Source organism: Porites lutea, chromosome 2 (assembly GCF_958299795.1).
Source record: "Porites lutea chromosome 2, jaPorLute2.1, whole genome shotgun sequence".
Lineage (NCBI taxonomy): Eukaryota > Metazoa > Cnidaria > Anthozoa > Scleractinia > Poritidae > Porites > Porites lutea.
The window spans coordinates 31,380,760-31,402,946 of NC_133202.1; the positions used below are offsets into that span (position 1 = coordinate 31,380,760).

Genomic DNA, 22,187 nt, shown 5'->3' on the forward strand with positions numbered 1-22,187 from the left:
AAATCAGTGGCGACTAACGTGTACAAAAGGGAAATAGGTTTAGGCGCCCGCCCTCAAAGTAGGGTAACGGTTCAGTTCCCTTGCAACGGATCGGAAACATAGTTCATAGACATTCAATTTAAATACTCGAGTTTGGGAATTTATTTATAAAATCTTTCAAGCTAAAGATAGTTCTTTAATATGAAACTGTTTGTCGAAATTGCCGGCTAGCAATAGAGTTACTTAGGGAAAGTTCACCACTTCCAAATTTCTGATCATCAATGGTCTTAGATCCACGATTCAATATTCGATCTTATCTTCAATCCTGAATTCGAATTTATGTAAAGTTGTCAGCCAGCCTCAAATGAGTCTTATGTAATTATCTACATCCCGTTTAAACGTGCTGCCATTTTAATCTTCTATATTTTTCAATTTTGGTCTTCAATTCAGAGCCCATGCGATGATCTCCGTTGTAAAAATGGCGCCAAATGTCTGACCCTTTACAATTGGAGTGGTTACTATTGCAAAAGGCGTGGCGGAATTATTGAAGAAGGTAAGATAGACCACTTAAATGTCAATTTGGGTAAGTCAGTATTTAATGGCATACATTCTGAAGTAAGCACTTTTCTTGTTTCTCTTCTTTTCTGGCTTCAGCTGTTCCTTGGTTAAAGGTCAGTGATGAAAGGATCTGTTTCGGAGCCAAAGACGACTCTTACGGGATGTTCACAATACCCTGGGATGGAGCTGTCATATCCATAAAACTCGTTTACATCTCCGGTTATGTTACTTGTCAAAAAAATAGAGCCCCGTTTGGAAGCCACTGGGGGTGCGATGATCCATTCACTTTGCTAACATACATTACAAACAATCGTAACGAAGTAATCTTCCCCGACAGAGATGGTGCGGCGTATACTTTACCAGATTACCACGCTAATTCCCCTGAACTAGTGTTTCGCACTCTCCGTGAACCTGAGAAAGTGCACGCTGGTGTGGAGTTCCGAATCTGGTACAGACAGGATCGACTCGATTCTTCCGAGGACAATAACGCCGGGCAAACTTGCGCTGAGGTGTATGTATTGATGTCCTAAAGCAATTAGAGACCATTAGATTCTGAGACGAGGACGATGAAAGATTTTCGCAAGAAAACTCACGACCATATATCATCGTCTCATACTCCCGGGAGGGGAGGGTTGGGGGCACTAACATCCGGGCTTATTGATTTATTGTCCAGAAAACCCTAGCTGACCCCCCTGAATACGAACATCAAGGAATATAGCCATTTTAAAATATGGTCCTTAGAACTGCCCCTATTATCATTGATGCTAGAGATAAATGAAATTTCTTTAAGACCAACCGAAGAGTTTGAAAATAGAACTGGTGTCCGTATTATGGACAACTATCTTTCATCCTTAATCTCTGTTATTATCTATATGACAAATTACCTGTAACGTAACTCTCAAGTAACTCGTTTGTAAATGCAAAGATTTTTTTTACCAGCTGTTTTGATAAGTTAGATTGGCCAGCGCAGGGCTATGGACACGCTGAAGTATTGAGGACTGACTTTTCGTCAGAGCAGTTCATAGAATCTTCAGCAAATTCAGGAAATCTTTCTCAGAGAGGATTCGTTCTAAATGAGGCAAAGCGCTCGAAATGTCAAAATGAGGCTTCCACTTCCCTGTATCACATACCTATATCGCCGGCTCAAGATGTACTACCTATTGAAATCAAGTAACCGGTCGACCAGTTAGTGATTTTTTCATTATTATTATTATTATTATTATTATTATTATTATTATTATTATTTAAACCATGGGCTTAAGTTTTTCGGTTATTGTTAGCACTCGACAGGAATTCCGTCTTTACGCTTGGTTTAATTGATATATTTATTTAGAAAATTAAACAAGTGTTAATATGTTAACACCTTTCTTATGTTACAAGTTGTATTTTATTGCTCAAAATGTGTGGGGACTTATATAAGCATGAGAACAGACAATAAAAGAAAACAACAAAAAAATGTGTCCTTGGCAAATCTCTTGAACTTTTATTGTATAAATAAAGCGCATGCGTCAAAAGAAATATCGCATGTGAAGTTAGTTGTATGTACAAAGCATACACATCAGTACACGTACTACCAGCATTATCATTTTCCTTCTGATTTCGATAATCCTCTTGGTACCAAATTCTGAACTCTTCACCCCCGTCCACCATCTGCGGAGATAAATGATAAATCAGTCTTGACGAGTTACAATTGTAGCTTGGTAGCGTGAAAGACGTGAGTCTTGTAATTATGAGGGAAGATTACTTTGTTTTCAGCATTAGTGATTATTGTTCCGATTCTTTCTTGGTTATTACATGTCCAGTGGCTGCCATACGGTAAGTTCTTTGAGTTGCACGTGACATATCCAGACTTGGAAACAAGCTTAAATGTTAAGATGGTCCCATAGTGTAGTACATTGAAGCTGCCGAATGAATCATTCTTGGCACCAAAACACACACTCTCGTTATTCATTTTAAACCAAGGGGCAGCTGAAAAAAAAAAAAAAAAAAACAGCTAAAAAAAAAAGGAAAATTACTGTCACACTAAGTGTTTCAACCAAGAAAAAATATTGAATAGACCATTTTGAAGTCGTAAATTTTGTATCCTTATCCTTAAGGAATTTGTGACGGTCTTTGGTCAATAACCGAATTTGATATGATGGGTATCAAAATAGCGCTGAATAATGCTTTTGAATATTTCTGACCAACCCTAAACGCCATTCATAAGGTCTGTTATTATCCAAAACTCTAACTACTGTAAACATGAAGCAAATTCAGTCCAAGAAATGCAAAGAACATTTTAATCTACTTAAAAGTAGAGTATACAATGATTATCCACTATGTAAGAAACTAAAAAAGCAAACGAACAAACATTATCAAAAAACCAACCCCAAAACCAAAACATCGAACAAAACAGCCAAGTATTTCAAAATGTAAGTTTGTCAGTTCATTCTCCCCAGCTTCTCTACGACACGAAGAGGCTTCGGCGGAGGAGAGAACGACATGAAGATTCAGCAACAGACCTTCAGGACCTTTCTAGTTTTTCTAATAGTTAAGGTCCACGTGACCGAAAATGAATAAATAAAATAAACAGGCGGAGTTTTAAATTTGCAACAAATTTGCACCACAATTCATGATTAAATAGTAAAATTTTAACGGTGTCATTCACTCTAGAAAAGATGTCGCCAATAGTTACTATGATCGTACCTTTTTTAATTCGTCCTTCGACAACTTCGCACAAAAAACCATTCACGTTGTAAAGTGGTCGACATGTGGTGTTGTCTTTGCAAGGGTTGTATTCACACGGACTCTGAAAGCAAAACGAATAAAAAAGGTGTTATTTTCTTTAATCTTTGAACCAAATTGTTGATCTATCCCAAAGCATAAAATTCTCCTTCAAGAAAAATAATAAAAAATAAATAAATAAATAAAAACAAAATAAAAACAATTGCAAAAATATAGGATCAACAGGAGTTGGGGGCGAGAATGGAATTTCCTAGTAAGTGTCATGAAACACCGCACATACGCAAAACAGGGTAACAATCTTTTAATAAGTACTTACTATTCTGCTGTAATGATCATGGTACAGAGGACTTGGTTGGAAATTGTTTTGAGAAGTGTACTTGTCCCCCTGCAGCAGTTTACATTTCTTGCTTCGAGAATATACAGCAAAGTTAAAGGACAAACAGACGACACGTTTACGGCATTGAAGAGCACACGCCATGCTGTCATGCGATGAAACACGGAGAAAGGGCTCCACTTTTAAAGTCCAGTTAGAATGCACTAAAAATGTGATCTCGCTTTCCTCGTATTTCACGTCTGTTTCACCTTTGTCACCTGGCGAAATTCTCTGCGGCGAGATGTTGATTGAGGAGAGCAAAACACAGTAGCATAAAAAATTCACAAGCTGCAAGTATCGCGACATACTGCCTACTAAGTGTGAGTTATCTTGCGAAAAATGAAGAACTCTTTTAATTTCATAGTTAGTAGTTGAAGTCATATATGAATGAATTAAGGGCGCTTGTTTAAATATTAATTAAAATTAATTGACAGACAACAGATATATAAAAATGATCCTTTCAGATAAACAGTTTTCTTATCGATTTTAAATTTTACAAGCAATATTCACTGCCCGCCGCGTTAGCAAATGAGCCAGTCGAGGCGAGCAGTGGTTACACGTATTTTATATAATAAATAGCTCACAAGCAAGACTAGAGAAAAAGAGCAAAATTTTACAATCTTGTATTTCAGTCATGGTTTATTATATTTCTGTGCTTTGAAACAATTAATTTTTTTGTATCAGATATATTGAGATATTGAACTGTTGATCGCATACTTTGTCTTACTTTAGTTCATTGCTCTATGTTATTGATTAACACCATATTCCACAAATTAAAAGTTTAGCATCAGTACAAATTAATTCACTAAATAAATATTCAAGTTACAGTAGTTGTCAACTATTTTTGAACGGATTTCCTATTCGCGCCCACTGATTCGCTACTAAAAATTTATACATTAATGCTTGTTAATAATTTGTCATTTTACTCCCCACTCAGGGCCGAAGGTTGTAAATAATAGAAGGAGAAAGAGACACGAGAACACTTTTCTCGGAATACTCTTTTCTCAGAAGACACTTTATTTGTGAAATGTCTCGTGATCAGATTTTTCTTTGCCTCTTAGCCAGCTGACTTTACCAAGACTTTATAAGGACACGCATGTTTAAACTTTTCGGACGCGAGCAAAGTGGCTCGGACATTGCCATGTTCTCCGCACTACAAAGGTGACGATTTTGTCTCTACTTAAAATTGTGTCATTCAAAACTAGGTCTCCATCTCCAAACAGTAAATGTTGACCAAAAAAAAAATGCACCGGTGTTAATATATTGTCTAGGGCAGATGGGAACAATTTAAACTGTATTTATTGTGGTATTTTCTGCTCTAGCTTGAGATAAAATGTTACTATATTGAACTCCATTCGGACCAACAGCAGTGGGATGCATGATGGCCTTACAGTAGTCAACGAATATGAAAGTGAGCTTATTTACACTGGGTGAGATCTTGTTAATCAATAAAGAAAAGCAAATCATATGATATCAATGCGGGTTACTCCGTATGTTTGTTTTCCTTTTTTGATATGACGAGATTGAGATAAATGGAATTAGTAAAATCCAAATAGTGGTCTATTATCAATGCTGCATTCTGATTGGTTGAGCTACTACTAGGCTATATGTTATAGCCCACTAGTAGCAACAAGCGCGGGCTTTTTGGCGGTAAGGAAAGGATTAAAGTCTAGCTTTAACTAGATATATATTTTTTTATTCTCGATATTTTTGACCAATTAGTTGGATTAATTAAAACCAGGAGCCCGCTCCTGCTAAAACAATTATTCCTCTCGCCCTCATGGCCTCTGAGTCAATAGCCCATTCGGCCTTTTCGCCTCATGGGCTATTGACTCAGAGCCCATTCGGGCTCGAGGAATAATTGCTAAATAGTCTGAGTCAGCAAAAAAAAAAATAAATAAATAAAAATAATAGTAATAATTAATAAATCATAAAAGACTAGACTTGAAGGTTTACAGTCTACGTTGATTAGGTAACATTTTAGTAAATGTTAGCGTTTGCAACCCTTCCCCGTTTGGAGAAACGCGTTTATGACGTCATCGGCGAAAAAAAAATGTCACGTGTCATTTGTCATTTCCGCGATCCATTTGTGTCTCTTCGAGTTTGTTATTCAGGATCAATTAAGGGATCTAAAAAAAGATATGCATATAAAACGAAATACACTTTAGTGGGATTGACTCGTCATAGCCAGACCATCAATGAATGAACAGGTGAATTTCTGCGGAGAAAAAAACCATGGCACTGCGTCGTTTGTAGCCTTTTTTCTTAGTCCGCTGAGCGAAACATGCCAAACACGAAAATGACCACGGTCGCCCTCGTTTCTCGCGTCTCTTGACGCTCGTGCGCACGCTTACTGCCCCACTAAATCTGAAGAAAAAGGGAGACCGGTCGTAGTCAACATTTTTAGCGGAGAGAAACTGAAAAACTTTTTTTTTTCAACTGAGAACTGGAAAATCCTAAAGTTTATCACCCTAAAAATAGTAAAAAGCTGCCATTTCTTCATCTGGAAGGAAACGCCAGCTTTTCATTACCGTCACTTAACAACACCAAACATTTGTTTTTCGCATAGTTTCATATCTTAGCTAATGCAGGCAGTCTCGTCTTATCCTTTTTGTCAGTTTAAATAACAAAGCTATAATTTTATACCAATTAAAAAATATATAATAAAGAGCATGATACATCATCAATTCAACTTTTACTTAAATTTTGTTTCCCATTATATTACAATAAGTCAGAAATGTCCATAAATATAAATTATAGTAATAATAAATTACACATTACACTATATAGCTATTCAATGAACCCTTCTGGAAAATAACGTCACATACAAATTAACCTAAGCCGCTCTTGTGGGCATGAAAGTTTCATGAAAAATGTCAACACACTCGGATTTCAAGGAGACCTTAATACATACCAGTTCCTAGCCTGCGTAGCATGGCGGTTTTGGTTGGGCGCGCTAAGTAATAAAGGCCGGCGAGGGCAGAGAAACCGCAAGGAGATTGGGGCGGGAGCCCGGCTTGACAAAACCGCCATGCTACGCAGGCTAACCAGTTCCCCAAAATTTTACCCTATATACAGCTAACAGATGATCTAGTAAAACCAGTAAACAGCCAAGAACTACAAGTAATAATGAGCAACAATAAATAAAATGATTGAACGGCAAGAACGTAGAGGAAAAAAAAAGGTTTCCTTGATATATTATTCTTTTTATATATGTACTAAATAATATTCCTTGTAGACTTCTTCTTTCCTTATAAACGTCTTGCTTGAAAGGCTTTAACAGGATGTTTTACGCCGAAACAGCATTGTTACTGTGGGGATACAGGGTCACGGATGCTAAATGATTGTTAGCCATCACCTGAAGAAAACAGTTGAAAGAAGATTGTGAGTCCCTTTGCGCTGAATGAAGTAAACTGGCCCATGTAAGCCCTGAGCTTATACACCTTGGTAAGTGATTTTAGGAGCGCTTATATCCGAGGGGGCTTATATCCAAGGGGGCTTATATCTGAGGGGACTTATATCCGAGTGGGCTTATATCCGAGGGGGCTTATATCTGAGGGGGCTTATATCCGAGTGGGCTTATATCCGAGGGGGCTTATATCCGAGGGGGGCTTATACCTGAGGGGGGCTTATATACGAGGGGGCTTATATCTGAGAGATGAATTTGGATGAATTTTTGTTTTGTTTACAGGGAGATACGCTCATAACAGTGTTGGCGGGGGTCTTAGCGGCAGTTTTGTGGTTTTGATTTTACCGGTCTTTAATTAAGCTTCAAAACGTTATCATCATTCACATTCAAGCAAGGAAAAGCTAAAGGTGGGCTTAAGTCCGAGAGGACTTATAATTGGATGAATTTTTGTTTTGTTTACGGGTAGATGCGCCCGTGACAGTGTTGGGGTGGGAGGGTTAAGCGGCAGTTTTGTGGTATTTCCATGAAAACGTAAAATAATTTGATGAAGTTTGTCAACTCTCAAATCTGCCTTAAGTTCCTTCAGAGTTCACTTGTTTTGTTGCCTTCCGCCATTGCCTGACCTGTTGTTTTGTTGCATGGTCGGCTTGGCATGGCTTCCAGTTGTGTGTGAGAAAATGGTACTTAAGGTGTTGTTACACGAGACTATTCGCGACGACTATTTTTAGCACAACACAGCGTTGCAACATTCTTGCGATATTGTTTCGACTAGTTACAACATTGTTCCTACATTGCAAAGCTGTGTTGCGCTAAAAACCGCCGCTTCGAATCGTCCCTACAAGACTGGACCGACGAATACAAACCTCAAATATCATGTGTTGCAAGTTATAACAGAAGGTGGATCCGAACGGGTTTGTCGTGTTGGTGGAGGAAGATCTGTGGCGAGAACAAAGCACAGGGTCACCAAAGTAGTTACTGTGACACGTACAAACCTATAACTAAACAACCGATTTCGCTTACAACGTTCGGGATATCTAACGCTTTTAATTTGGTGCTTAAATGTTTCAGCTATGGCATGCATTCAAAACATCGAGCAACGTTAAATGCGAAAATAAACAAAGCATAATGATAGCTTGGATATAATCAGCGTAATATTGTATTGACAACGACCGCGCGCCATTGTATGACTTTAACTATAAAATCGTTAAGAGCGGTTCATTTTTTCTAGGAGCAAGGGAATCTACAACACAACGAGACAAGTAGTTATGTGGGTTTTCCCACAGTTATTTTACCAAATTCGGCAATGCTTCACCTGTTACTCTCACATTCCAAGCAAATAGCTGGTTGAGTTTGTTATTGGTTCTCTTCCTTGCCCCCAGAGGTTTTTCTCCGGGTACTCAGGTTTCCCCCTCTCCTCAAAAACCAGCATTTCCAAATTCCAATTCGGCCAGGAGTAAGGTAGACGAAGAACCACTTTGTGGATGTGCTACCTCCAAATCATCATTTATTTATTTATTTATTTATTTACTATTCGCATAGTTTAAGCCTTTAAGTTCAGCGTGAAGTTTCTCCATGTAATACATGTATCTATGCCTTATAATGAGAATTGAGGAGACATGATCAAAGAAGATGAATCTAATTAATACATTATCAAATTCTCCCAACTGCTACTATTGAAACTTATAGGAACAACAAATGATAATTTGAATTTTGATTTAGGGGTATTGAAAAGGTTGAAATTGACTGCAGTTTATTTCCAAACCACGAGGTCGTTTTCGCGTGCATATCCAACAAGATTAGTTAGGATAGCTGTATGCGGCGAGTTTAACGTTACATCACTTAGTAATATACCTCTACCTTACCTGTTTAACACAACAGGTGCCTCGACTGGTTTGCCCAGATAATCCTGGACACTGTCCCACTGAAAGAAAGAGAAAAATAGCGGATTTTATAAGATTGAAATAGTGGCATAATGTTCACGTCTTTGCCTAACAAGAACGGTAATTCGGACTATCGTCAAAAGGACAAAGTCAGTTTGACGATTTCTTTCACAAATAATGCATGCATCTTGATGACAGAAAGCTCGAAAATACGAGATTCTGTAACGCAACCTTTACCTTTGTACAGGGAGTCACCACAAACGGTGTTTCGTCACCCAGAACTGCATCTAATAATAAGAACGTAAAACCATAGTTAGTGACTAACTATGGTAAAACAGAAAAAAAAAAAAAAAAGAAAAAGAAATGTGACTGAAATAGCGGAAGATCAGTTAAATTGAAGAATCAATAATAGCCCGCGAGAAGCTCATTTGTGTGAATTCGGGAAACATTTTGGCTTCGGGGCCGCCATCCAGCGAGGATGTTCGAAAGCCAATTCAATGACCAGATGTGTTTCCAAGGAGAGCGTACCCGCTATATCAAAGGCCTTCGACGCCTCTTTTTTTAACCGAGTCCTGCAGCCCTTGGTTTTAAAGCGAGAATAAGCTTTTATTCGCACACAATTACAACTCGACATAGCGAGCTAACACATTCGCATAACTTGTTCAACTTCAACTTGATGAAAAAAAATAGGTATGGTAGTAAATAGGAGACGTTGGAAGTGGCTTGGTCATACGCTGCTTATGCAGACAGGACATCACTGTGTAACAGCAGTGTTGGGCACCTGATGGAAAGCCATAGAACCCAGCCCAGGACGGTAGAAAAGGAGAGTGCCCAGACAGGGTGGGGGTCGTAGGAGCGAGCAAGAGCTCGTACGAGGGATAGGGCAGGTTGTTGGAGAAGTGTGAAGGCCTCATGCGTGAAGGAGTGTGAGGAGAGGTAGGTGGGAAGGTGAATGCGACTTTAATTTCCAGTGAGACCGTTACCTTTAGAGTCTCTCTGTATCTCAATCTTGAAATCACAGCGTTGGTACCTATAATTAATAAAAGATATATACCGTATGATTGCTTACAAGAAATGGCTTTAACTTTATCTAAGCGCAGTGCCACATGCATGTATTTACTCACATGTTAAAATTATAATGGCCAGGGAAGTTGGTGTGCAGAATAAATTTCTTCACTTGATGACTGTAAGCATCAAATAAAATGTCCTGGGGAAGAAAAGTTGATAAATCCTAAGATAAAAATCAGTCGTGGTTGTATACATTGCGGACCGCGATAATAATTATTAGGGAAATCAAGCAACAACGACGGCGACGGCTACGAAGACGTCAGTTACAAAGTGAAATCGCGCTGCTTCAAACTTTATCGTGCTTATTCCATCTCGTTCAATTCGTCAAATACTGGCAATTTTTTTTTTCTGGAGCAGAATGCTAAAAGAGTGTGACGGAGTTCAGGAAAAGAAAAACAAAGTCGTTGTTTTGTGTTCACGACCTTCACAATACGTGAAATTAGGCATTTTCACGTCGTAGTAACGCAGTGACGGCAAAGCAATGTACAAAAAGGCGTGATGTACGAGCAGAGTTGTTGCTCTGCTAATCTTAACCTATTGCTTTTTTGCCGTTCTCGTTGACGTCGCCGTGGTCGTTGCTTAAGCTCCCTATTACCTCCTGTGGCACTGCTGTTTTGTTCATATAACGACAAAAGCGTTCAATAAACTCAAGTTTGTTTTCCAAAGTACCCTGCGCATGTCGTACTTCCTTTACAGGGAAAAACTGTCATGGTACAAGTTATAATCACTCTACGTATTAAAACAGAATGACTGTTTTAGAAACGGATAACACAAATCTTCGCAACGAGACACCACCCAGATTGGTTGAGCCACGAGGAAACTTGCTTCAACCAATCAGAAAACACTACCCAGTTCTGGGTTGTGACACGTCATCAGCATGCGTGGAATTCCTGCGCTCGTTCCTCAGACGTCATTTCGCGGGTAAACTCGTGGTAACGTCGCAAAATGTCGGCTGTTTTCTCAGGCTAAGTATAGTTCAGCGGTTAATAACACATGTTTCAACCGTTTCAACAAGCAACTTCCTTCGGCTCAATTCATTCTCCCTGTTCAATTTCGTAGTGACACGTACTCAATTACTGCGATGACAGACATAATTGTATACCCACCACTCCTAGAGTGAAGTAATTGAAGAAATAATCAGAACTCTTAGACTGAGAGAGTTTGTGTGGAGATGGAGAATGGATACGCATCTAAAGAGGATATATATAAATATATATATTATAATATGTCAAGTTCAACTTACGTAGGGAATAATCACTGGCAACACTAAAGGATGCTGAGACTCTACAAACCGATTTGGGTGAGTTTTTCGCCTGGTCCCGGATGTTCAAAAGTTGGATAGCGCTATCCAATTGATAAGTGTTAGGGAAACCAGCTTTAGAATGGATAGTGATTTATCCGGTGGATAGCGTTATCCACCTTTCGAACAATTGGGGCCTACTCAAGGGGTACCGTAAAATTCCGAAAATAAGCCCAGGGGCTTATATTTTTCAAAGGCCCTTTTTGAGAGGCTTATTTTTGGAGGGGCTTGTCCACGGAGGGAAATTTACGTTTCAAAGTCAATTGGGCTAGCCTTATAAATGGAAGGAAATTTACCGTTTTTGCCTTGTTTTACTTCGTATTTGAGGGCAATTTCCAAGTACAAGCCCCCCAGGGGACTTATATTTGGAGGGGCAATTTAACGGAGGGTTTTTTGCGTTACGAGTTTGGGGGGCTTATATTTGAGGGGGCTTATACATGGAGGGGCTTATTTTCGGAATTTTACGGTACCAAGTCAAGCCACATTACTGATTTACCCAAACCAGCAGGATAATTGTACGATGACGTCATTTTACTACAACTACTATCAGAATGCTGTAGTTTGTTTTTTTTCTTTTGCAAATTAAGGCAAATCACTGTTGTTTATTAATTCTCAGCAGCACTGACAAAGTTAAAAACGAAAGCAAAACGAACCCAATTCTGGTAGTTGTAGTCAAGTACTGTCATCATGAAAATGGCCTATTCCTTTTCCATCCCATATTAGTAGGTGTAGTAGGTGAGTATGCTTACTATACACCCAACAATGAGCCTCATGGTCTCAAACTGAATAAGATGCTAACTGTTGCAATAGCGTACATTTTTTAAGCACTGCCGCCAAATTGGACACCAATAATTATCAAGAGAACGTATTTTTGAATCAGTACCTTATCTTCAGCCTTGTAGAAAACTTTACACGGTGACCCAACAGAGCTTATCACATCCTAAAGCACAAAAACAGCAAGCATGAGTCAGTATACATGTGTATTGCATCCCGTCCCAGAAGCCTGTAATCCTTTCAGTCTCTATCTTTTCCCAGTTTTACTATTAAAATGAACTAAAACGTAAAAATCTCCATGTCATGTAAAACACTAGTTATAAACTAAAGGTCAAATCAATTGATACCTGACATGAATCTCCAAACATAATAGTTCTCTCAAAAGTTCGTCTCCTTAGCTCTAAGATCTTGCCAGGACCGGTGCCTTTTAAAAAAAGAAAAAAAAAACAAAATTAAAAGGAGAGATTTCAGTTTCAGTACAAGCACATTATTTTTATAGATGGACTTGACTTACTTTTCCCTCTCTGTTGTTACCAACAGAGTGATAGAAAAATATGCTCCTTGGTGAATACAGGGTATTAAAGATTTACCACCGTGCACTTGCTTAGCAATTCTGGAATACAAGCAGTACCTTTCCAGCCCAGTCAAGGCTCCGCAGGACTGGAGACAGTTAGCCTGTGTAAAACTGTACCCTCTTCTGAAACAAAATATCCAATTTTGTTTGTGTGGAGGGAGCTGCTGCACACTGAGGCTAGAGTCATTGAACTTTAGCCCCCACTGAAGGGAACTGGTGAGATGCTGTTTGGCACATTGACTTGCTTCTAGAATATAATGTATCCTGAAAAGTAATCCTGGCTTACTTCTCATGATCTCTCTGATTGATAAATATAGCACTGGGATTATAAGAAGAAATTTGGTAACAACGACCATTGGAACTTAACTGGTTATTAAATAAACAAAGTTTCTAAATTGTCTTTCTTTCAACGTTGTTCCCTACTCTTTCCCCAAGTCCTACCCTACAATTTCCTGATCCCAATAATGATCTTAATAAACAATAAAATAAAAAAATAAATATATTATTTATCTTATTACCTTCAGCAACAAGAAAACATTTGAGACCATACACTTTCCCATCCTTGTTAATGATGTCAATGCTGTCAGCAAAACAGTTGCCATGGAAACACTGCAGAGGTAGTGGAGGTGCTCTATCATAAACCACAACACAAATTATTTTTATCATTGGACAGTGAACTTGTCAAAAATCTATTAATAAAATTTTGATCACAAAAGGACTTCCCCAAGGTGTAACAAATATTAGTAAGGCGACTCCCAACTCAATGAAAACAGCAACAGCATCAACCAAATCAAACTTCACAATATATCTAGACCAAGGACAAAAAAAGGCTTCAAAATGTTTCCCCTTTTGCATGTTTACAATGATGTATTCAGTTAGAGAACTGAGGATAGTTTACTAAAAAAGGCAACTTTTTTTTTTTTACGTATTCTCTGATTACTGTTCTTATAACCACAATGTTTGCCTTACAAAATGGACAGAGACCGTTTTGATACTGAAATGGTGAACAGAGTACTAGGTCTCAGAAGTTTGGTTAGCTCTCTTCTGTTTGTACACATACGTAACAAATATACAGTGTAGAAGTGGAATAAAAATGGCACCAAACCTTGCATCTGTTAGGCTGTTGCCATGGTAAATTGACATCCGTGATACAGTTGGTGATGATCCAGAAGAGAACTTGAGGGATCCTAGTCCATGAGTGTAGTATGGCTGTAAGGGAAAAATATTCAGCTAAACCATTAAAAATGAAAGTCACCTCTCTGTATACATATTTTTTCAGCACTGTATTTAAAGCATGCATGACCTCTTTGGTTTCAACAGTATAAGGAGAAGCTTGTGCTTGTCGTCCCAATGTATGTGCACAAAAATTTCCTTTTTCCTGAGAGTCACTCAGAACACTCATATAATAGCATTCCTCGAAATGCACCCTGCAATACAGAATATGACTATATCCACATGCCCACTTTAATTAAAAGGTAAAATCAGTCAAAAATGTCGAGAAATAAATTCTTTGCTATTCAGATGAAACTCATTTCTACTTTTACAGTTTGATATTTGTTTAACTCTCTCTTTTCTATTGTGTTGTCTAGTCGTCAACCACATTCCAATTTTTATTTCATATATTTGTAAACTGTAAACTTTCCTTTAATAGTTAGCCTTAATCTTCATTTCATTTTGCACGCACTGTCCCACCTCAAATAGCCTTGCTACATGTAGCTGTGGGGAGTGCTTTTGCTATACTATATCTGCTTATTAATAAAGTTTTGTTGTAGTTGTTGTTAATGTTGTTGATGTTGTAATACAGTGTGAAAATCTGACTGTCCTCTCCCCCTCTGTTAGTAGAATTAGAACCCTGGCCGCACCCTAGCAATTGCATGTAAATAACATACCTCAAATTTAGAGTCGATGGGAAAGGAAAATGAGAGACCTCTGAAGTTAAGAATAAACAGCTGATGATTGGGATCATAGACTGAAATGAACATCAAACAAATAATAAATGTCAAGTAAATAAATCAAAGTACAAAATAAAAGAAACAAGGATCACGTTATTGATTTGCATAAAATAATAATAATAATAATAATAATAATAATAATAATAATGATAATGATAATGATAATAATACAATAATAATATAACACAAAGTTAACAAAAAGTATCAAGGCCTTACATGAATCTACATTATTATTTTACATCATTTACATTACAAAATGTATTTTTACCATCTATAGAATTATCTCAAAAATCTACATTGTACCAACTTAATTTAGTTGAACAATTAAACTTAATTAAAAACTACTTTAAGCACTTGATATTGAGAAATTTTATTACAAATAACCTTGTTGAAATTACCAACCTCCAGGATGGGTCGCTCCAAATGACATGTCAATTTGTTCAATTGTAGGTTGTACTTGAGGAGAATTAAAGTGAACCCCACTGGAATTAATAACAGTTGCCAAAAGAAAAATATTATAATATGCATATACCAAATCCCACTAGGTAAAAAAAATAAATAAAATATGGCAAAGTTTTTATTTTGAATGTTTCCCTTCAGATTAAATAGAACTACATGTGTAGAGGCCATCAACAAAAAATATGTAATATGTAATAATTATAATTATTATTATAAATTTAACTCACTATCTCATTTCTGATTGGCCAAAAGTGTACAGTGAATTTTCGAAATCAGCGCTTGAGACGTCATCTAGCTGCAGATTATACAATAATCATGTCAAGGACACTCAAGGTCACGGGTAATCATGTCATGTATGACCGCGGTGCATGATTTCTAAGGGTAATCATGTCAAGTTCACGCACTAAAGTTGTGTTGCTTGCCGTTAGTGAAAAAGCAAAAACATGACTTCCAGGTTTGCTTTGTTCCACTTTATACTGTTGTGACAATTTTTTTTTCTTTCAATGTATAATAAAACAATCATTAGATTCAGTACTTTTTTTGTGTGACATCTTGAATAATCAAGGTCTAGGTAAGGGTTATCAGCCTCAGCCTTCCGCTTCGCCTGCTCGACCTTGATTATTCTGGATATAACAAAAACCTCATCCAATAATTGTTTATAATTATTATTACTTTTTGGGTTAACTTCAATAGTCAATCATACCAGTACTTAAGCTTGACTTTGCTCATACTATAGACTTCAATTATCTGGGTATATAAAATAAAGTGATATATTAGTAATTGATCTTCTAACATTTTAATTGTGATCCAAAAGTAGATTTGACACCAAACAAACTCAGGGTGTCACAGTCTCAGACAAGTAAAATGAATACATTGTATGCTCCACAATAGTTTTCTGGCTTTTGACCAAATTACGGTGGATTTGATGTGAAATACAATAAAATAACAATTAGATCTCCACATAAATTAAACTTTTGTTTTTTAAATTCGTCAATTTGTACTTGCATTATTTCAGCCAGTTTTTTTTCATTCTTGATAGACTGCGCGTCCCTTAAAATATTAACAAACACCATGAATGGAAAAATGAAATACACACACAAAAGAACAGATGTAACATAAATAAATAGATAATTGACAAACAATACACAGTCAGAACAGATTTCGTTCCTACTTAGAGCTCTCTGTTATGAAAAAAGTATGCCAACATAATGCCGACAGATAACCAGCAAGTGACCAACAGTTGACTGACAGTTATTCTGACTGTTGGTCACTTGTCAGCCATTTCTCGACTAACTGTTGGCCGTTTGTTGGCCGACTGTTGGTGGACAGTTGCAACAGATGGCTGCCACATTTTTGGGGGAGTTGTTCTTCAATTTTTCCAATCAACGTAATGTATCGGTCAAATCAAAGCTTTAACATGCCCTCCCCGGGCAACCCCCCGGGCATTTGACTTTTTTGAAAATTACTGTTCAAATTACCCCCTACCCGGGCCAAAATGCCGTTCAAATGCCCCACACTAGGGTCCATTCAGGTGATCAAATGCCCCCACCCTGGGGACATTTCACAGGCACAAAAATGACAGAAGGACGGCGGAAATGCCTTCAGTTGTCGAACAAAATCTTTATTAATATAACAAAACTGAGCAACACTGTTAGCGTAATGATTTACTACGAACAAAAGTCTCGTGCAAAGCGACGGTAATCGCCGCTACAAGGTCACTGAATGCTCACCTTTTCTTCGTCATGCAACATACAAAGCGTTCTATTAAAAAAGATCCCACATATTGAGATTACTATATCATGACCATTTCACTGACATGCATCATCGCTCACCTTATTAATTAACATACTTGCAGTAGGTCAAAGTAGTTGACCGTTTTATTTTATTTTATTTCATTTTATGTTGTTGTATTGAATCGCCGGTATAGGTATTGTATTTCATTGTAAACACAACAATAAAACACATTCATACATTCAAACCCTGAATCCAATATTAAAAATTTTAAAATTTAAATACTTCAAATACGGCACAAAGCTTGTTTAAGCTCTTTCCTTGTACCCAATTGGCCACAAAGGCACAATCTTTTCCACGAAAATCCTCTAACACCGCATCCCCCATGATAGCTCGCCACGCCAAATATTTTACATGAAATCGAGGGTGGAGTTCAAATTCCCCACCCCTAAATGATGGGGATCAAATTCCCCACTCCCTGGAAGACTCTGATAATCAAATTACCGCCTCCCCGGGACAGCAAAGGTGTTAAATGCCCTGGGTTTGCCCGGGGGGGGGGGGGGCATGTTGAAGCTTCGATTTGACCGGTACATAATGCATTAACATGTACATGTATCTTTTGCAGCAATTACATACCTTCAGTCTCTGTGTCACTGGATCAAACACCAGTCTAATACCATCATTTGGCAGGTTTAAAACTAGGTCCATGGCCAGGGGATTCTGTGAATAAAATCGCAAGAAATGGAACTGTCTCGTGATCACATTCTTTTCGTCCCAAAACTTATACCATGTAATTACCATTTGATCACAAGACAGTCCCGATGTATTAAAACATATAAAAACCTGTGTTGGCATTAACAGCAGTGAGAAAAGTCTTCACAAATCGATGAAGCGACAAAGCACAGGCTCTACTTATCACGAGAAACCCCTTTAATATTTTTGTTCTTGCAATTGGCATTTTCCAAACAACATTTTTGGCGGGACGATCTGCTTACCGCCTCGCTGTACATCGCTTGAACGGATTTTATAACACGACATTGTCGTTTGAGAATCTGAACGCACTGTGCAACAGGCATTCCTAGAAACCGAGAAAAAAGATGTATAAATTACTTGAGCAAACGTAAATTGAGTTAACATAATTAATTTAAGAGAAAACAACCAATGTGTCTTGATCGACTACGTTGCGCGCAACACACCTAGTATAAACTCCCATTGCTCGTTTCCAAGTGATCTTTCAGGAACAACTTCAAGATCTAGCATAGTTAAGCTGGGTGCAGATATACAGAAATAAATACTCGCTGTTAAAAGATGAAATCTGCAAATTTCTGCAGATCGCGATATGCAAAATTGGACCCTAAATTCATGACATCATTGATGTACATTCGTCGAAAATATCTTTTTTCTATCGATTCATTTCGTCTTGTTTACGTTGCGTCACGCATCTAATGCTGCGAGTTTCAGATGACCCCTTTATCTTGCAGGCTCATCGTTTCAACTTGGTAGCCGCGTCTCGGGGAAATAAATACGACAAAAATGGCGGATGCAGAAGAGGAAATCGAAGCCAATCGCCCCCGTCTAGTTGCAAGCGATTTTGATGCATTCGCCGAAAAGCTCTTGAAACATAATCTACTGTTAACTGCACTCGAATTGCATGCCGAATTAGTCGAAGCAGGATTGGAGATTTCTCGTTTGCGTGATTTTTTCTCGAATCCTGGAAACTTCGAACGTCAGTACGTGACCGCAGGCAGTTCCAAGGATGCACTTTCTTCCATACTTCGTAAGTATTTTATTCTCTATCGCTGTTTTATTTTCTACTCAAGTGTCCTATTTTCTGTTATATTCTAGGTTTTCAACTTGTTTGTCTTGTCTCATAAATCTTAGTTCAAGCCCGGAAGTGATAATTGAATGAGGCCAATGCAACATAATATTATGGCCAATATCTCAGCTGTAATTTCTTGTGTTTCATTTTCATTGAAAGATAGCAGCGCTCATGATGAATTCGTCTACAGTTAAGCCAAACTGGTGTGTCTAATTTTTTTGAGACTAACAAACCCTATAAGTAAGCATGTATAAATATATTCTAAACAAGATAATTACATGTATGCTTAATAGAACAAGAGAGCTGAAGTGTATGTAACATCACGAAAAAGTAATCGTTGTTAATGGTACGATCAATCCTTATTACTTTGATCGGAAATATTAAACGCACGATCATTTTAATCTTTTAAAGTTTGAGCTTGTTAAAGCATCTTGTGCCATGCGTATTGTGTTGTTGCAGAAAGTATGCTTACTGGTTGTTTCGATTCAAGTTTATTCGGTTGACTTGTAAATATTGTTTCAAGTACTTGGCTTAAGGAATGAAGAATATTCATCCAAAATGTTTTCTTCTCACACGCAAGCTATATATGAAGTGATCGAAATGTTTGTACAATTTCAGTGCTTAAGCTTGTATCGAAACGACTTTGTATCAAAACAACCGGTTACCGAAAATATCCATACTCCAACTATTATGTGGAGGGTTTGATTTACCAAGGGTTTGGGTCTGCTTGAACCGTACTCCCACCCCTCTGGAAATTCCAGTTTAGCTTCCTTCTTACCTTATAGAATTTTAGCTTTTAAGATACTTCTCTCCCAATGGATTTTTATTGAGTCTCCATGGGTTAGGTATGGATATCAATTTAATGGATTTTTTATTTGTATATTATTTTTTACAGCCCGCACATCTAGTGTAGCTACAATCGACTCACTAGATGACTACACTCGGTATTCTGATGATGGTGCTAGGGACACTGATGAAAGAGTCGCAGGTCTGAGAAACTCGTCCTATTCATGGATCATTTATCTTTTGTTATTAATATTTATTAGTTAATTTTGTTGTATTTCAGTTTTGGAATTTGAGCTGAGAAAGGCTCATGAGACAATCAAAGCTTTAAGAGGTTCCTTGACTGAAGCAACAGGTACATTAATTCTTATACTACTTAATAGTTGTTATACCCCTGACATTGATGATAAAGTGACTGCATGTATCAGGGGTTGCAATAAGCATCGATGGCTGACCAAATGCGTCAGCTAAAACACGTCGGCTACATGTACCTTGCTCATAGAGGTCAGCTACTTTTTTCTAGAAAGAAGAAGCATCTAGTTTGATTAACGTTGTAAACAAAAAAATGTATCGTTTACAACATCTAAATAAAAACGGCTTTTACGTCATTTTATGTCATTTTACGTCATGTGAACGCTATATTTCAGTCCTGTTTTCACAAGTTTCTTTATAGGTTTACACAGAATTTGTTTACGTGCAAAAGTACATAGTTTTTGTCATTTGTTCATTGCTTGTACATGTAGGAATTGATTGTGTGACTGATAAATTGAAAGCTACATTTTCTTGAATGAAAGTGCCAAATGCTGAAAATCGCATTTTAGGGCTTTGAAATTTCAAAATTTTCTAGGGCAGAATGTGCCCAAAACCCCTCCCCCCTAGTGAAAGGGGACTAATGGCCCCTTGTTGATACAGTTGGTTACTCTATTCAAACCTGCTGACTACTTCAATTTTTATTGAAGCTCCTGATGTGTGTAGTCTTTCCGTAGCTCCAAAGGCATAGAAAAAAAAACAAAAACAAAAACAAAAAACAAAAACAAAAAACCTTGCACCTAGCACCTTGCTCTTTTAACATTAAGCTGTTCTGATATTTGCTTTCCTGAGGTTGTTGAATATGTGTCCTAATGTACAGTAGTTTTTATTATTATTATTATCATTATCTTTATCATTATCATCATCATTATCATTATCATCATCATCATCATCATTATTATTATTATTATTATTATTATTATTATTATTATTGGGAGCGACATCGTTTAGCATTCTTTGATGTGAGGGTCTGTCACCCTAATGCTGTATCGTATAGGGACCTAGAGCCACAACAAATCTATCGTATCCATGAGAACGAGAAAAAGCGTCTCTACTCAGAGAGAGTCCTGGACATTGAGCATGGAACATTTACACCTTTGGTCTTCACCACAGCTGGCGGAATGGGAAAGGAGTGCTTGAAATGATAGCCGTTTAGCACAGCTGATTGCCATCAAAAAAGGGGAGCAGTATGCCAAAACCATCTCATGGATCAGAACCAGAACCTCATTCGCACTCTTGAGATCTGCGTTGGTTTGTCTTCGAGGCTCTAGGACAAGAAGAGTGCCATGTGACATTAAGAATGTTGATATCGACGTCGAAGTTGTTGAAGGAGCCATTAAATCGGACTATTGATGTGTTTCCTTACTTCATATATATCTTTTTAGCGGAGCTCCACGCGCGCGCTTCGCGCGCGCGTGGGCGGAGCCCCATAGCTAAGGAAATCTACCCATCCCAGAAAATTTGGTAATCACGTGACTGACCGACCGTCCGTCCGCACCACAGGCATAGCAATGTTTACTCTCACACTTTCTAGCTACTTTGGGAGCCCAGGAGAAAGCTGATTGCAGATCAATGTTGTCATCAATAGACAGCTGTCAAAACAGGGTATCGGTTGACCTCTATCACCTGACCGTATCGCGGGCTCAGGTGTCGACCTATTTAAATGATCGCAGGTTCACGTTTATTTTTGTTTTAAATTCAAATATGTTGTGTTTATGTCAGTATCGCCCCACACTATTACGATTTTGATTTCAAACTGACTTCAGACGCAAAAATTCAGCCAGTTTTTTTTAAAATACAGGCGGGGAAGACCTTTTCTTACCATGATCACGTGTTGGTCACGCTCCACGTCCAATTTTTATGCTCTGATTGGTTAAAATTTGACAGGTGTGTTCATGTGTAAAATTTATGCAGCATCTTGAAAGTTGTTTACTTTGACAGCTGAAGCTGACAGAGTTTTGAGTCAACTTGTGATGTTTTTAACTGTCTTTTTTCCACTGGATGTACAAAATGAAATACAACTGCTATCAAGAGTGTTCTCTTATTCATGGCTGGTTTGTTTATTGGGTTTTTGGTTGAAAAATGCGTCGCTTGTCAAAGCCGATAATCCGATTTCGGATGGCATCGTTTTTGTTTTTCACCTTGCTGGATGCGTACGAGAATTATAAAGGCTCAAGCGATCCTTGCCTTATTTGATAGCTTTCAGGAGCTGCATCTCGAAATATGGTAAGCCTGAGTAATTATTGTATTTAAATCTAATTTCATGAATTCCAGCGGCGCAGTTTATGAAGCTAGTTTATGCACGTTTGTATTAAGATTTGACTGAGACACTGATCTGACCTCGTATGAGGTTTGATATAAGCTTAAGCTTACAGAACTTTAAAAAGCCTTTAGTCGATATTAATTCACCGTAAATAGAAAGAAAAAACTTTCCGAAGAATATTTAGTTGTAATTTTGGCTGTAGAAAGAAAGCTTTGAACGATTTTCTTGTCGT

General features: G+C 37.8%; 2 protein-coding genes across 2 annotated transcripts in view; one reads left to right on the forward strand and one right to left on the reverse strand.

The window, feature by feature from the left end:
- Positions 1 to 6,312: 6,312 nt before the first annotated feature.
- Positions 6,313 to 18,190, reverse strand: LOC140926840 (phagosome assembly factor 1-like). The gene is made up of 17 exons (XM_073376518.1): positions 17,978 to 18,190; positions 17,777 to 17,859; positions 17,418 to 17,501; positions 15,754 to 15,797; positions 14,994 to 15,073; positions 14,529 to 14,608; positions 13,745 to 13,848; positions 13,158 to 13,270; positions 12,413 to 12,489; positions 12,175 to 12,231; positions 11,098 to 11,181; positions 10,048 to 10,130; positions 9,907 to 9,953; positions 9,161 to 9,210; positions 8,906 to 8,964; positions 7,907 to 7,979; positions 6,313 to 6,992 (listed from the first exon to the last, which is right to left on the reverse strand). The coding sequence occupies exons 1-17, from the start codon at positions 18,039 to 18,041 to the stop codon at positions 6,924 to 6,926; spliced, it is 1,251 nt and encodes a 416-aa protein (XP_073232619.1). The 5' UTR covers positions 18,042 to 18,190; the 3' UTR covers positions 6,313 to 6,923.
- A 113-nt stretch (positions 18,191 to 18,303) lies between these two features.
- LOC140928318 (RAB11-binding protein RELCH-like) overlaps positions 18,304 to 22,187 on the forward strand; it is a 27,014-nt gene continuing 23,130 nt past the window's right edge. Inside the window, exons 1-3 of the mRNA XM_073378053.1 lie at positions 18,304 to 18,558; positions 19,496 to 19,588; positions 19,667 to 19,738. Coding sequence (XP_073234154.1) covers positions 18,315 to 18,558; positions 19,496 to 19,588; positions 19,667 to 19,738 — 409 coding nt within the window. The 5' untranslated portion in view covers positions 18,304 to 18,314. The remainder of the gene's footprint in view (positions 18,559 to 19,495; positions 19,589 to 19,666; positions 19,739 to 22,187) is intronic.

Excerpts from the sequence above, each read along its gene's own strand:
- LOC140926840 (XM_073376518.1), bottom strand. The coding sequence starts at position 18,041 with ATGCTAGATCTTGAAGTTGTTCCTGAAAGATCACTTGGAAACGAGCAA. Across the intron at positions 17,502-17,776 it reads AAGCGATGTACAGCGAGGCG|AATCCCCTGGCCATGGACCT; the intron begins GTAAGCAGATCG and ends TTTTATTCACAG. Across the intron at positions 14,609-14,993 it reads TGGAGCGACCCATCCTGGAG|TCTATGATCCCAATCATCAG; the intron begins GTTGGTAATTTC and ends TGTTCATTTCAG.